The 16,376-nt window shown below is 28.4% G+C and overlaps 1 protein-coding gene across 4 annotated transcripts in view; it reads right to left on the bottom strand.

The window, feature by feature from the left end:
• Positions 1-16,376, bottom strand: part of LOC100162256 (monocarboxylate transporter 1) — a 98,276-nt gene that overhangs the window by 9,196 nt on the left and 72,704 nt on the right. For 3 of the 4 annotated variants that reach the window (XM_003242121.3, XM_001947543.5, XM_003242120.3), the window contains exon 2: positions 1,593-1,914. In XM_003242121.3, the coding sequence (XP_003242169.1) occupies positions 1,593-1,914 (322 nt within the window). Of the gene's footprint in view, positions 1-1,592; positions 1,915-2,562; positions 2,861-16,376 lie in introns of those variants that run through there. The other variant, XM_016801657.2, reaches the window with a different exon arrangement.

The raw sequence follows: 16,376 nt of genomic DNA on the forward strand, positions 1-16,376 counted from the left end.
CTAATATTATAATATTAATATTTTTATTCGTTTCTATGGTGATAAACAAAGCGCCAGAAATTAAAAACCCATTTTTAGAGGTTTTTCGTAATTTCGGTGGTTTTTCCCGTGGCATTAAACTATTGATACAATCAAAAAATGACCTCTCTAAAGTACCATCTTAATCCAATTTGCTAAAAGATAAGGTAATATATATGTTGAAATCGAAGCACTCCTTCTGGTAGAAATTTTGTATACTTTTGTATACCATTGTAAAACCAATAGCTCCACTCAGAATCCTTGAGATACCTTTAGGAGTATGAAATAAATTATGTGTTGGTATAACTATTAACACCGAATCACCCATTTTTTTAGTGTAATAAATTTTGTTAATGATTTGTTCCCTATATATTTTGTGTTACATATTTACAAAAACAATTTATTGATTACCTGCAATAGCTTAATCACAGATTAATATAATATTTAACTAATCTAAATATACAATTTAGTCATCAAGATGATGTCATAATATATACGTAGTCTACTAGTTTCCATTTTACTATTACAGAACATTGAACATTTTATGTTCAGAAGAATCCATTTTACTCAATAATTTATAATATTAAAGTGATAGTGTTGACAAGTGTTGTCACTATAATATATTTATTTTTGACTAATCATTAAATTTAAAGTTAAAAATATCCTTGGCCACAGTATTTATTTTTGATATTCCATTTTTTGAAACAGGTTATAGCCGTTATAGGTATTTTAAAATTTACTAAAATATATTTAAACTCGCAAAGGTAACTTAAACTTGACAGTTCAAGTCCAAACTTATATTTTTATTATATTATTGTGCATTATCAAAATAATAAAACATTTTAATCAAAGATGACAACACAAAACATTAATAAATATAACAACAAAACGTTCAATGTTTACAACTATTGCAGTCGTATACGCATCAATTATGTCTTAAAACTTAAAAGTTAGAAATACGATGGCACCAGAACTTGAGAACTAGCAATATTATTGATATATTATTACATAAAAAAAATGTTTTAATTATTTTGACTATAAAGGCGCGTCCAGACGGAGCAGCTTTTGCCACGCGGCATGAGTGTGAATACATAAATACATTTTCTGCGGCTTTTTTTGATGCCGCGCGGCATAATTTCCGATCGGCCTAGTAGGCGGTCTACATCAAAGGAAAGCCGCGCGGCTTGTACCGCTCGCCTATGCCGCGTGTGTGGACGTACGTATTTTCGGCAAAGCCCCGCGGCATCATCAGTATTGTCTACTAGAAGATAATCGGGAAATAAATGCCGCACCGTGTGGACGCGTATTTGCCGCGCAGCAAAAGCTGCTCCGTCTGGACGTGCCTTAAGACTCACTACACTGTCCAATCGGGTTGTCATTGTTCTTTCCAACAACTTTATAATACTTTCTGTTAATTAAAAATGTATTTATTTTTAATATTTACATTATATTAAAAGTAATCAACTGAGTCTTTTACATTAATCATGATTGTCATTGTTATAGTTTCGATTTTAGCAGGGTTTTCACGAAAACATCTAACAGAGTAAGACAGTAAGTGAGGCGAAACGACATACCTGCGCTGAGGTACATTCCGGAAAGAAGGCTACCGACCCAAGCAGTCTTGCCCTTGCCTTCACCGAAATAGGTGACGAACTCGCTGAGGAACACGCCAAAGGTGTAAGCGATCCCGTCCACAACCATGTTGCACATGAAGCTGGCGAACACGATGACCCAACCGTATCCGCCGTCCGGCGGTGGTGGCAGGTCGTGATATTCACAAAACGAAATGCCGTCATCATCGGTGTTCTGCACGGGCCCCATGGCCAAAGGCGGGGAGCTGGCATTTTGACGGCCTGCTTCATCGGCTCGGTCGGCGGCCGAACATTCGCTTTCGGTCTGAAACGATAGACATCATATTATAATACAATTGATGAAACATATTATTTTAACGAACGACACACCGTACGAAACGAATTCGCCGCGTCGACTACATTTGTTGAGTAAAGTTAAGAGGACGCTACAAGGATATTTGTTGTCTCCGTCTTACAAGTGCGTAACATACCGTCTACCAAATTTACGCTCATCAGATCGCGTTAGTTAAAAATCAAAGTGAATCAACCTATTGTGAAACTTGATGATAAGACCATTAACTGTGTTCATATGTTCGTTTTTTACGATAGTTCAATTATTTAGCAAATTATGCGTATGGTCATAACTCACTTAAAAACTGAATTATCGTAAGAAACCAACATACGAACACAGATAATGTGTTCTTATCATCAAGTTTCATAATATTTCGATTCACTCTAATGATTAAACTAACGGAGCTAAACGTGATCTGCTAATCGTAAATTTGCTATGTTACACACTTGTAAGGCGGAGGCAAAAAATATCCGTGTAGTGTCCTTTTAAGTAAATAACACAATAATTATTTTTATTATAAGCGCGGCAATTTAAACATTTGAAGTAAAAACCGTATGGCACATAATATATTATAAAGTAAAATAGTTTCAATGTCATTAGGTCAAATAAATGTATATATACTTTAGTTCCATTCATGTTTTCAATTTTATTATTTATATGTATTATGTGTAGTTCGCCGCTTCGACAGTCGCGTACAATTAAAAAACATTCACTGTGAATGCGAGCATCGGCGAGCTGGCGCCAAATTATTTGTAAGCACAATTTAATAACTGTCTCTTATATAGCCGAATCACGACCGTTCTTCAATTTAATATCGAAACTAAAAAAAAATGAAATAAAAAAACGACTAATACCACGATAATATAGCACCTAACGAATATTCTCGTCTATGTGATGTGCATTATATATTTTGAAGCATTTCGCTCGAGACATCTATACACGATCACGAATAAGCCCTCGAAGTAGATAAGATTAATAATATAATACTTATTCCTTATAGAATACAATAATTCACTGCAATATTAGTAAGTATAGACATCACAACCGATTAACGCGAGTCTTAGGACTTTTATACCGGTGTATATAATAGCAAACGAGCCTGATAAAACGTTCAACGTGCTAAATACACGTGTATAGACAAACAATACAAGGTCGAAAAACCACAGGCATGGGAATTTAATACGTTGTTACTAATGATATCGAAAACTTTTTTTTTAGGACGAACGATTCGATTTTTATAGAGGATATTATAGAAAACATAATTATTATAACCATGGTGTATTATAATATAAAATACGACGGCGCTGCGGTTGAACGATAATCAAAACGCATTAGGTGTAGACTAAAATATATATTTAAAAAAAAAAAACAATAAGATTGGCATCAAATAATATTATATACGATGGTAAATAATTTATAATATTACACATAAACTATGCGATTTTCTTCCGATTTTATTGTAAATATTAAATATGTACAGATAATATATTCCGATATTCGACACGTGCGGTAATTATATCATATTATACTCGTTAAGCAAAGGTGGACAAGTTAATGAAAATAATTAACTCAAGTTAAGTTAAAAGTTAAGACGACACAAGATCGATAAGTTAAAAATTAATATAGATAAAAATATTAACTTAACTCAGTTTAAAAAGTTAATTTATTTTTTTTTAAATTAGTATGTAAATCACATAAAGAGTGAATGTGTCTTTCTAGTTTCTAATTTATAAATTATAAAAAAATAATTTTATTGAACTTTTATCATAATGTACACTGTATACCCTTTTACTTTTACTTATTTACTAATTTAAACTATACTCATCTCAAATTAATAATTTAACAATATTTTTTATCGTATAGCAATTGAATGTCATATAATATGTGAAAATGAGTATATGATCTTCATAATATATATTATAACTTTTATAACATGAAAACATAACAATTGTCAATTTGTAATTTAAAATTATTAATTTTATTAAAAACATTTATAATTGCAACTCGCATAATATATAATTTACAACTTAATAAAATATATTAATATACACAAAATTACGTTATCAAGAAAAAGAACAGAAATGTTTGTGTTTTTGTATTGGATTACTTTTTATTTTATACTGATATAGTAATATTTACGTATAAACGAAAAATTTCAAAACGATTTCAACTTGATAGATTTTTTTTAAATCAACTGAGAAAAGCTATAAGTTATTTCAACTGTAAATTAAACTAGTTAAGTTCATAAGTTGATTAAAAAATAAACTAACTAGTTAATGCCCACCTTTGTCGTTAACCGCACTAACTCGTCACATTTAAAATATGTACCTACCTATATAATATTCAATATTGTATATTATGGCATTAAAAACTATGAACGTTTCGCTTCGTATAGTACCAACATATTTTAATCGTTTTTATTATTTTACATATTATAGTAATATATAGTAATGTATAAGTGAAGATTGAGTGATTACCTAATGATATATTGCTAAGTGCTAACAGACTTTACAAAATTTGAAGCGGAACTATTACGGTGGTTTGTGATGTTTAAGAAAAATGTAATCTCTTTTATTTATGTAATCCATACTTTCAAACCACAAATGCATCACACAGTGCAGCTTTTTAGATACTTGCGTAAATGTTTCAATTGTTTTAGAGGAATTATTCATATAGTTGCAATAAATACCAGTATTTTGAACTTAATCCGTATATTTATATCCATTATGTGACATACAACATATCTGAGGACTGAAACAAATCTACGATGGATTTCAAACATAAGCTAAAGGCAGAATTTCATCTCATCGTTAGTGATGACTGGTGAGCTTTTACTAAAATCATAATATTATTATGAAATTGGTTCAATGCTGTACGAGCCATGAAAAACATGAAATGTGATGACTGATGACGTTATCGAACCGACACCACTGTACATCGTGTAATTTACGACGATTTTTAAGAAATTTAATGAATAATGATTAAAACACATCTACATCAATTAAAATTTTATTAATATCATCTGCCGAATTAATCATACAAATCGAAAACAGAACAATAAATAATATATATATACTGAACGGTTTGATAAATGATAAAATATACATTGCAAAGACTAAATCGAATAATATATTGTTTACCATATAACTATTACATATTTACATAATTTAAAACAATGTTTCATCACGTCGTCTGATATTAAGTCGTAATAAAAATGAAATAGGTGGTGCATAATTGCCACAATGGCGCACTGTTAAAATTACTACTTATATGTAGGTCAAGTATGTCAATATTGTCATCTGCTAATGAATATAGTTAATTATTGTCATTTTGGAGAAAATACTGGTTTCTGGCTGTTATAGTATTACAGCAGTTAATCCAAAAACAATATTATAAATATAATATAATTTACTAAATGTACTAAAAAAAAAAAGATTAACAAAATATTGAAATAAAAATCCCATACTCGAGAAGTCGAGAACAATAAATAAATTATTTTGTGCTATTATTGAGAGAAACAATAACATGATCTGTTAAACAATAACAATGGAGATGGACAAGTTGTTTATTCAACGGTTCAATAACTTATATTGAACACATTAACGTTTATTAAATAGCAGATGATGGCATGTTTTGGATGATGTCACTCATCAAACATACTAAATTATTAACTGGAATGAAATAGTGTTTTATTTGATATTTTGCACAATTTAGTGAGAACTGAAATAATCGGTTTCAAATATACTCTACAGTAATACAGTAATAAAGTATACCGGCTTTAAAACATCTTATTACCTATCTTAATTATAATTAAGTTTATGTTTAAAGCATATAAGTATTATAATATAGTAACATGTTTTTATGTGAATTTTCAGATATTTCATTAAAATTTTTATTCAACGGTTTTCACGATTTATAAGGAACAATTATTCTAAAATATACATATTCGTTTTACACAGTAAAGTTACAACTAATGCGTAAATAATGACGTTTGGTTTTGTACGCACTTACCTAATGGCATGTGTAGCTAATTGTATTTTTTATGATTGTCTGGGTTTATAATCTATCTACGTGAATATTTTCGTTGAAACTTGGTGACTATGGACATTTTTTTACATTAGATGGATTTTTAAACATCAATTGTCAACAAATATTCTGAGTCTTATAATATATATTATATATTAAGTATAATGTACATTGTAACATTATTAATTATTATGATATTAAGATCTTATAAAAATAATTTGTCTATCGACTTGTGACAAATCTGTTAAAATTGTGTTCAAATAATAGATATATTCAGGACCTAAACAATATATAATAATATGACTGTTCGACGATTGAATGATCAAAAACATTATAACGTTTTAGGTTTTTAAAACTAAGAAACATTTTACTGCCACTTAAAGACCCATAGATAAACAATAGATATTATGTACACTTACCTAGAAAAAGTAATATAATTCACTTAAATTATTCTAATTTATTATTTGATCTACGCTTACATAAAAACATATGTAACACGGATTAATCGTCCCAATAATTAAAAATTAAAGTACCTAAGATAGGTGTATTCATAAACAATTGACAATTCTTAAGACAAACAATTTATCATTAATTAAGCACGCGGTTTTTTTTTTTTTAATAAATCCCTCATAAATCTAAGCCAACCGAACTAACGCTGCACAATATTGATACGTGATAAATGTCATGTTACATATTATTAATATTATTATGCGACGATTAAGCACAAAACTCTCTACAGACAAACAAGTTCCATTGAAAAAGTCCTTGCTGATAGTGCAAGCGAAACGATATAATATGCAAAACGATAAAGTATATAATATTCGTTGTTTCGAAATCGTTATTATCATCTAATTTTAATAATCATTTTATACATGTATTATTATGTATTATGATACAGTTCTACTTCCAACACTACATGTATATATAATATAGGTACGTGGGAGTTGGTTTATTGTTTGGCATCATTTTATACTTTATAGCATGGAATGCTATGCACGTATATAATAAATAATAACACAATATTCTATTTCTTTACAATAACTTCGTCGTTCGGTCGGGGAAATCGAGTTACTTGCGTTGAGAAACTGCAGAAGCTAGAGTATTTTCATTATGAAATCAAATAAATACATGGGCAGCACGCAATACTAAAACTTCACGGTAATTTAACCTAAGACAAAATTGTCCACTTATCATCAACACATCACAATAACATATTATGTACACATTGGGCTCGGTTACACATTAAACATCTACAGTGGAAATGTTTTACACTACGAACTGCAGCAATTGAAAATGTAAATAATAATTTAATAACCATCATAACACGTGCCTGTAAAAAATCGTTTCCTACAAATATGTGTAATAAATACTAATAATTAATATAGGTACACATAATAACTACAATCTATGTTAATGGTATAAATTAGGTACACATTGAGAATATTAAATTACTTTCAGTTTTCATTTGGGTTGTAAATTGTAAGACAGATTCATTTACGGGTTATCAATTATTATGATTTTGGGGCAAAATAATTTTACTATTATTTAATTATAAATTAGCACAAACGGGATGGATAATTTATTTTTAATTAGGTTTAAAACTTAATTTGAAAAAAAATGTGAACATTATTATTTTTTTGAAAATAGACGAAAATAAATTAATTGAGCATTGGCATCGTTTACAAAATATATTACGACACTTAATTCTGTAACGATGTATTGACTGTCAAACTGTGCATGGCTATTTTTATTTTGAGAAGATTCTCATAAGGTTAATTCTAATAAGAAACTATAACTATTATTAAGTATTATTATTTGTTATGTTATAATTGAGGGTCTCAACCATTTAAAATTTAAAACAATATTTATATTATAAGAAAGATTAAAAAGAAAATTACTACAAGTACCTATAGAATTACCAACCTACCTACCTACCTTATTATTAATGTAAATTAATATTTGCTGGTATTCAGGTATATAAGTATAAGTTATCTCTAGCGTATATTGAATAGTTTTTAAGTTATATCATACATTATTCAAAGGACAAACCAGTATTTTAAATGTACTAAAAGTGTAATTTGTATACAATTAATTGATTTAAATTATCTGGGCACCAGCATAGAAAATAATATTATACTGAATCAGAAGGCATAGTCATCAGTCATCATGAATTATACTTGAACAAAATACAATTTAAATCAATCATAGGCGGTGTTAAAAGCGAGACTAAAGAGTAACTATATAATAAACGTTTTGAAACATTTAACTTTTAGAAGAAAAAAAATGGGCTTCTCTAACGCCGTATTGTATAAAATATTATGTCGTGGCCTGTGGGTCAAACTGACAGTTAAACCTTAAACCGGTCAAGAGAAGTATCAAAAATATAGTTAGGTATGAAAATAAATAAATTAAAAACTTATATTAAAATAATAATATTATTAAATTACGTTTTGGCAGCAACCTTGTCTATATAGGCATTGATTAAGCTAATAAAATGTTTCTCCTTTGAAAAATGACTCGATTTATGAGAAAAATGTGTTTAATCTGATCAAGGACGATTATATACAAATTTTATTTTACGAAGTTGGAACATCTTAAGACACTGACTTTTTTATATAATACATGCACACATATACTTAACGCGTTTTCTTATTAATTTGTTTTATTATAGAGGCCACTTGACGTTAAACAAATAAGTTTGAGTATTCTCATTGCAATCAACCGGACGCATCTTAGCCATGCCAAGGAAAACCACTAACATCGTATACCTACCGTAATCAGATAAAGTAAAAAGTATGATAGGTATATCATATTATCATAGGTAAGGTACATGTACAAATAAAAATGAAGACATTTTCGTTGACCTTCAAAAATAGAAAATCTACATATAGGTAAAGCTCACATTGATCAACGTTATCAATTAAATGAAAAAGTAATCAAATTTTGCATTATAAATAGGAAACAAGAATCCGGGGAACGTGGGAACAAATTCCGTGTTAAATTTTTTTCGGAAATAAAGTCAGACCTAGTTCTAATTGATGACAATTAATGTTTATAAAATATTATGTAGGTACTCATAAAAATTACTAGGTACCTACTTGTATTTTAATTTTCAAGTTTGATGTTATAATAAGTAGTAACCGTGAATGACTATGAGATTGGACAGTAACTGATGTTCTTTCGCTATATTATGGTATTTTAGTAGTATCAATCGAGATTTATTAAGTGTATTATGATGGTTAATGATTATCTTGCAGTTTAATATTATTGCCATATTTATTACCTTATACCTTATACTTTATACCTGTAATAAGGAATTTTGTAGGTACATTATGTATTTACCCTATAACCCAGATTCAGACTTTTGGACGGACATAAGACATTTTAGATTAACGCCGCAAAGCCCGATTTAAAGAAATTGGTGCCTTAATTTATACTCTATACCTAAATCTTTCTAACTGTAAGTGCAACAGAGCACTCAGATTTTTTCCTTAAATTTAAACTAATTAGAGAAATAATTTCCAAATAAGTCTAATACGCTAAAATCTAAAGTCTAAAGCTCAATAGAACCGTATAGTATCTACAATAAACATTAAATTGTTAAATAATATGGCAGCAACTATAATAATATAATTTATCTTTTTCTAGTATATATAGAGGCGCAAAGAAAATTGTACAAACACAGACGATAAAATAATCATTATTGTCTATTAGTCTCTTGAACATCGTAATATAGCTGATTATAAAAATTTTTTTTTTGTTTGTTGTATATGTTTACAGAAATATAATATTAAATATGGGGCTCCTAAATTTGTGTAGCTAAGCGCATGTGCACCGATTGCACATATTTTATAAATCTGGGTCTGTTAAAATTGTTCTATGATGGTTAAACCTGTCTATAGAGCTACTTATATACAATAAATTCTATTAAGGGGATTCGATACCGTGATTTTCTGTTTTTGTCTAACACATGCGTGACATAGTATTTAGACGTGTTTTTTGCCAAACATACCAATTGTTCTAATGAAGCGATAAGAATTCTGAAAACAGATTTGAATTTGACGTCAAGTCTACTTGAAATCGATTTTCCCACATTTTGATATTATCCTCCAAATTCTTTAAAATGTTATATTAAAAAAGAGTATTTAAAAATTGTTATATTTTAATTTTCGGAGAAGTTAAAATCAAAAGTAAAAAATGTGGGAAAGTAGACTTGATGACAAATTCAAATCTGTTTTTAGAATTTTTATCGCTTCATTTGATCAATTGGCTGTGCCGCAACTAGCGGGGGGATTGGGGGTGCGTAGCACCCCCAAATGGGCCTCATTTCCACTTAAGTGGGGCCCCCCAAAACACAAAATGCCTTTAAGAGGGCCCCCACAATAAAATTTGCACTAGGGCCCCACAAAGCCTAGTTGCTGCACTGTCAATTGGTATGTTTGGCAAAAAACACGTCTAAAATACTATGTCACGCGTGTGTTAGACAAAAACAGAAAATCACGGTATCGAATCCCCTTAAGATATTATTTTGAACATAATATAACAATCTAACCTTCGGACTTTTTTTCCGAGTTGGTAATTTGTAGTTCAATTTTTTTCTCGATTTTTTTATTCACCAAAAAATGAAATCGGACTTTTTTCTTGGGATTTGTTCAAAATTTAAAATATAACACTAAAAATGATTATTATAATATTCTAGTGTCTACATTAATTTATTTTAGAGAAGTAGGTAGGTATAATATCTAGGAAGTCTATTATCCTTACTATTATCTATGTTTGATTATTACCAAAATAATGTTCATTAGATAAGCTTAATTATACAAGAAAACTTAATTTTCTAGTAATATTTAAATAAGTTATTATATTACACATATCTTCATGTACCAATGAACTAGTTTTATATATAATTTTAACACCCATTAAAACTTGCATAGTTCAGAGATAAACTAAATTTAATATAGCAACAATTCTTTGAAACGGCATTTAAGTGTCTAAAAGTTGTAAAAAGGTTAAATAAAAATTGCAAACTGCAGTAGGTATTAGGTAATTAAAAAACTGTATTGAATGTCAGAAATACCCGAGTAGCTATACCTACGTTAAAGAATTAAAATATATAAAACATAACAAAGCGATGCTAGAATGCTATTTATTTTACAGCGATGTGTTTTTTTTAAGATTTTTATTCTTATTTGGGAAAGAATAATTATCTTCACATTTTTGCATATTTTGTTTTAAAATTAATACTACCTATTTTAATTAAAAAACACTTTTGAATAATAGTACCACTCACGTACAAGGCTGTAATTAAAACAACTATTTTGAGGAAGGGAACAAAATATTGTATGATGTTTAAACGATGATATAAACTCATTCTTGAAATAATAGTCAATTTTTACTACTAAAATCAGAACTAAAATTGTTCTACTTTTTTAAAAAAATTGTAGACACATGGATATCGCAGACCCCAAGTTACAGCCTGGATCACGTAGTATTTAGTATTGAGTAGGTATGTATTTCAAAAAGTGAAAGATTACTTTGCTATATACAAATCAAAAACCAAATTTTACATAACTATAAGTGAACCAAAATCTATCAAAACCCGCGCGGTGTTACTTTCGAAATTAAAATACGAAGATTATGACAACATTACAACAGCAACTGTTTTTCTCATAAGGGACACCAAAGTCAGACGAGTATCTACAATTACTATAGGGACATTTAGTTTTTATACATCCTGTCCGAATTTATTTAATATTTATTTATTTATTATGAGACGTTAACGACATGCCATATTATTATGCAAAACATAATGATTCATTTTCTTATTTAATTTCGTGGGTACCTATATATTTAATCATATTATACATGCATATTTTTGAGAACGTTATCTAAGAATTAAAATAAAAAAGTTGTTTCGATCATATTGAAATTCTAAAGAATAAGGCCCAAGCTGACACTAGCTGACAAAACGAGTTGGGTGCATATTAATTCAAACATGTATTAACTGCAACGCGATATTATTTTCGTATATAAAATGTGTAGTCAACTATGGTTTTTTGAAAAATCGATGATGTAATAAACGACATGCATAGTTTAAAACTTACATTTTTATCTACATCTATTGATCAGTCACTAAAGGGAACGGTTATGTTGTTACTCAAGAATGTCGAAACACTAGAAGACAAGAATTGGGTCCCAGGTAAGTCGTAATAAATGTTTATCCAAATTCACTCCAATAATACCTATAGGTATAGTAGAGCCTAACGTCAGCATTTTAAAAGCATATTAAATTATAATTTAGAAAAAACGACAACCAATGGAAAAAGGATATAAATTAACATATTATAAAATTCGATTATAACTCGTAATTTTTAACACGACGTGTTATACATATATGATTTAATCAAGCTTAGTTCGAGGAAGTCGTACCTAGTTTATAATGGTAAGCAAACAAAAAACCAATAGCACGGAGGTATTGAATATAGATATAAACACAAATTTAATATTCTGAGTATCGACATCAGTGCATTGCACACATAATATTTTAAGGTAGGTATTGCATAACTGAAAAATGAGTTGCGTCGCAAGATTGTTTATGTGATTAAGCTTAATAATTTATCATACATTCGAAAATACATGGGAAAAGTCTAAAACGACTTTTCAATGAAAAACAAATGATTTTCTTTACACAAATACAGACAGTAAAACTTATTTTATAAATAAAGTGTGAGAAAAATAATTTAAGATAATATATAAGTATATAACTATATAAGTGTCCAATACATTTGGCAGTTCGTTTAGCAGTCAGTTCAATATATAAACTATACGATAAATTAACGTGTGGCACAGTGGTTAGCTAACTAGGTTAGGTTGATATTATTTCAGAACGTAAGACAAATAAAAAATTGTAATGGATTTATATAATTTATATTTTTATTTTATCGTTACTCAATCAATTCACTTGAGATAACCATGCTGAACATCAATTAATTTTTTGGATTCGTAAAATGCATAAGACAATACATTAAGTGTTACTGCGAACCAATTAATAATTTGTTTATTGACGGTAGTTTATTTACAATCAATAATCACTACTTGCAATATGAAAAGAAGATATTGTAATACTCATTCGTATCTCAAATTAATATTAACTGATACTTAATAATGAAGGTTAAAATTGTAAAATTGTTCCCATTGACCATTTTCAATTGACGTGCTCTGATCATGGGTATCAGATGAAAATCTAATACATATGTAACCGACAAAATTTTGTACATAAATCATGAAGATTAGTTATACGAAGGTTAGTCTCGAAGAATATATACAACTAATATATATATAGGTACTTATTTGTACGTTCTTCAATACACAAATAGGTTTTCATAGTTTTTAGGAATAAAAAACGATGGTAGTTGAAACTATTCTTATCTCTCGAAAACTAAAGTAATATATTATAATTGGATTATATAAATACAATTTATCTACACGGGAGTATTAAATATTAATAATGCAAATAACTCATATGTACCTATTATAATATATTATAATATTATAATATAAGTAGGGACTTTGAATATTTAGAATTTTAGACGGATTTGATTTCACCAAAAGAATAGTAAGTAAAAGTATTTTGTTCCACAGATGATAATTATTGCCTACATTAATTGTTGAATTTCCAAGTAAATTTCGATAAGGAGAATATTTTATCCATTTTATGAATGTTAGAACAAAACTAAGAACACATTTTAATGTAGAAGTATAGAACTGTTTATTGAGTTATTTCACTAGTTCATCAGTAGTAAAGTAGTACCTAAGTGTAATCGTACATCAATACAAATCGGGTCATTTACTTCTATATTTAATGAACGGGTGGGGTGCATTCTAATTCATCTTTTACCTGAACAGATTAAATCCAAACATGTAAATCATAATCATTCTATCTATATACTTAAATCGATAAACCGGCAACAACAATTCTATACACATAGGTACATAAATCATCAAATTTTAGTACTAGGTTATTGTAATCTTCTCTCACCTCTAAAATCTAAATGAATAACTGATTTCCTATGACTAATGCAATGATAAAATACTTAACACACATCATACTACTTACCTATAACATGTGATTCGAATTTATGATAACTGATAAGCATTGTAAGTGAAATTATTGAAACTAGAAAGAAACTACTAACTAATGATCTAACTGATACGGGCAGTTTTAAATGTAAAATACGAGGTAAAATATAACCACAAATGACAAATAAATAAATAGAATAATTATTAGTTAAAGATGAACTTGATATATGAATACTAGAAAAATACTGGGAAATTCTAGACTTCGTTTGAGATAGTGTCGACCTGATGTGTAAACCTAAACCGATTAGTGACTAGTGATCAATGAATAAATAAGTTGGTAACGCTACAATCGACTATTATTCAAATAATAATTTATGCAAAATCGACTATTTTATATACCTAAACAAATATTTAATAGTTTAGTACATAATGTATGGGTGAAATTAGTTAATAATATAATATTATTTTTCATTTACACCAGCCAAAATCAAATCGAGCGTGGAGTTCGTTGTCCAAAAAGTATAAACGGCCTAAGTCCTAAGAGCTTCATAAAAAATAACAAGAATGGATAGATCGAAGGATAGATGGATTAATTGTTTCACATTTATACAATATTATATATAGTGGTATCGCAGAAGGGTGGCAGAGGGGGCAATTGACCCTTAAGATATAATCCAAGGGGGACAAAAGTATACTTCCCCGCCTACTACATTAAAATTAAAGGGTATACAATCGTAAATTACGTTTAATTTATACGTTTACGTATTCAAAATGGGTCTCATTTTCATAAATGTATGCATGTGCCTAATAACATTATTATTATTATTATCGATTTATTATTTATTATTATAACATAATAGGTACATACCTAATAAACATATTGAGTAATTTTTATTTATATATTGTTACTTTAGAATATAACTTAAAGTATAAAGTAGATACATTTTTTTATATTTAATTACTTTATATATTGTTACTTTTGAATATAACTTCAGGTATAAAGTAAATATGTTTTGTGTTTTGTTTCAATAAATAAATGTCCAAATATAATGTATCTATATTTATATTATACAATAATCAAATCAATACATTTATATAATTCTTAAATTATAATGTATTACCTAAATCAACATTAAAAAAATAAAATATTAAGAAAGGTTTTTTGTTATAAATCACAAATAAATATAAAATAGTTGTTAGGTTTTTTAAGTTTTGCCCCTCATCATGAAAAATAGTTCCTGCGCCACTGATTATATATACAATGTACAATTTCGCATATTCAATAGCAAATATCTAGGTAATACACCAAGTATATTAACGAAAAATCAATCGCAATTTTAATAATTTTAAATTTTAAGTATCTAATAATAAAAAACCTAAACTTATTTATTTCTCGTATTAGTTTTTTTCTTTAAAACAGTGGATTCGTCAGTTAACTTATTTATTGATTAATTAACATATTAGCTAATACATATTATACATCTATTAGATAGGTAGGTATACGATTTTTTCCAAACAACGAATTATAGATGGTATTGAAAATTAGTTGTGTCTGAATCACTAGGTAGTTGGGATTAGACTTTAGAACACTATACATATATGAAAGAAAAATATACAATGAAACAAGTTTGTTACGATTAGTAAATAGTAATGGCTAAAGACGTTAAAAAACATATTATCTCTACTCAAAGATAAATAAACTATGATATATATTGACATGTTTTACGTCACTAACTCGGGTATATACGTAACCATAATCATCATCGATTAATTTATTCAAAATTAAATATTAAATTATTATATATTGCGGTTAGCAAAAGTTCAATAAATCCTAACCTAACCTTTATATATACTGAATACTGATGATGTTACTGCACCAAACATTGTACAATCGAATCGCCCCTGCGTAGATATGTACACAGCCACACATGCATGCAGGTACACTACTTTTCGCGTTAAAAGGACACAATACAATAGCGATTAACTCCAATAGTCCAATTAATATATATTTGTTTTAGTCACAAACAACATAGATGATGATGAGAGTGATGAGACATTACAAGAGACAGTTAGCCGCTACTCGCTAATCCGGTAAAACAGATCAACGTTTTTTTTCCAAAATTTATAAGAAATTAAGAACAGAGAAAATATGTAAAAAAAACTGACAAAATAAAACGTGTAGTCTTACAATTTATATTGGTAAATAGGAAATTTAGACCACATCAGAGACTATACGTTATAAGCACGGCCGGATCTTAGCTTTTTACACCCGGGAAAAGTTAAAACAATACGCCCATCTCGGGGATATTACCAGAATTAGTATTTTTTAC

This window comes from Acyrthosiphon pisum, chromosome A2, assembly GCF_005508785.2.
Source record: "Acyrthosiphon pisum isolate AL4f chromosome A2, pea_aphid_22Mar2018_4r6ur, whole genome shotgun sequence".
Classification (NCBI taxonomy): Eukaryota; Metazoa; Arthropoda; class Insecta; order Hemiptera; family Aphididae; genus Acyrthosiphon; species Acyrthosiphon pisum.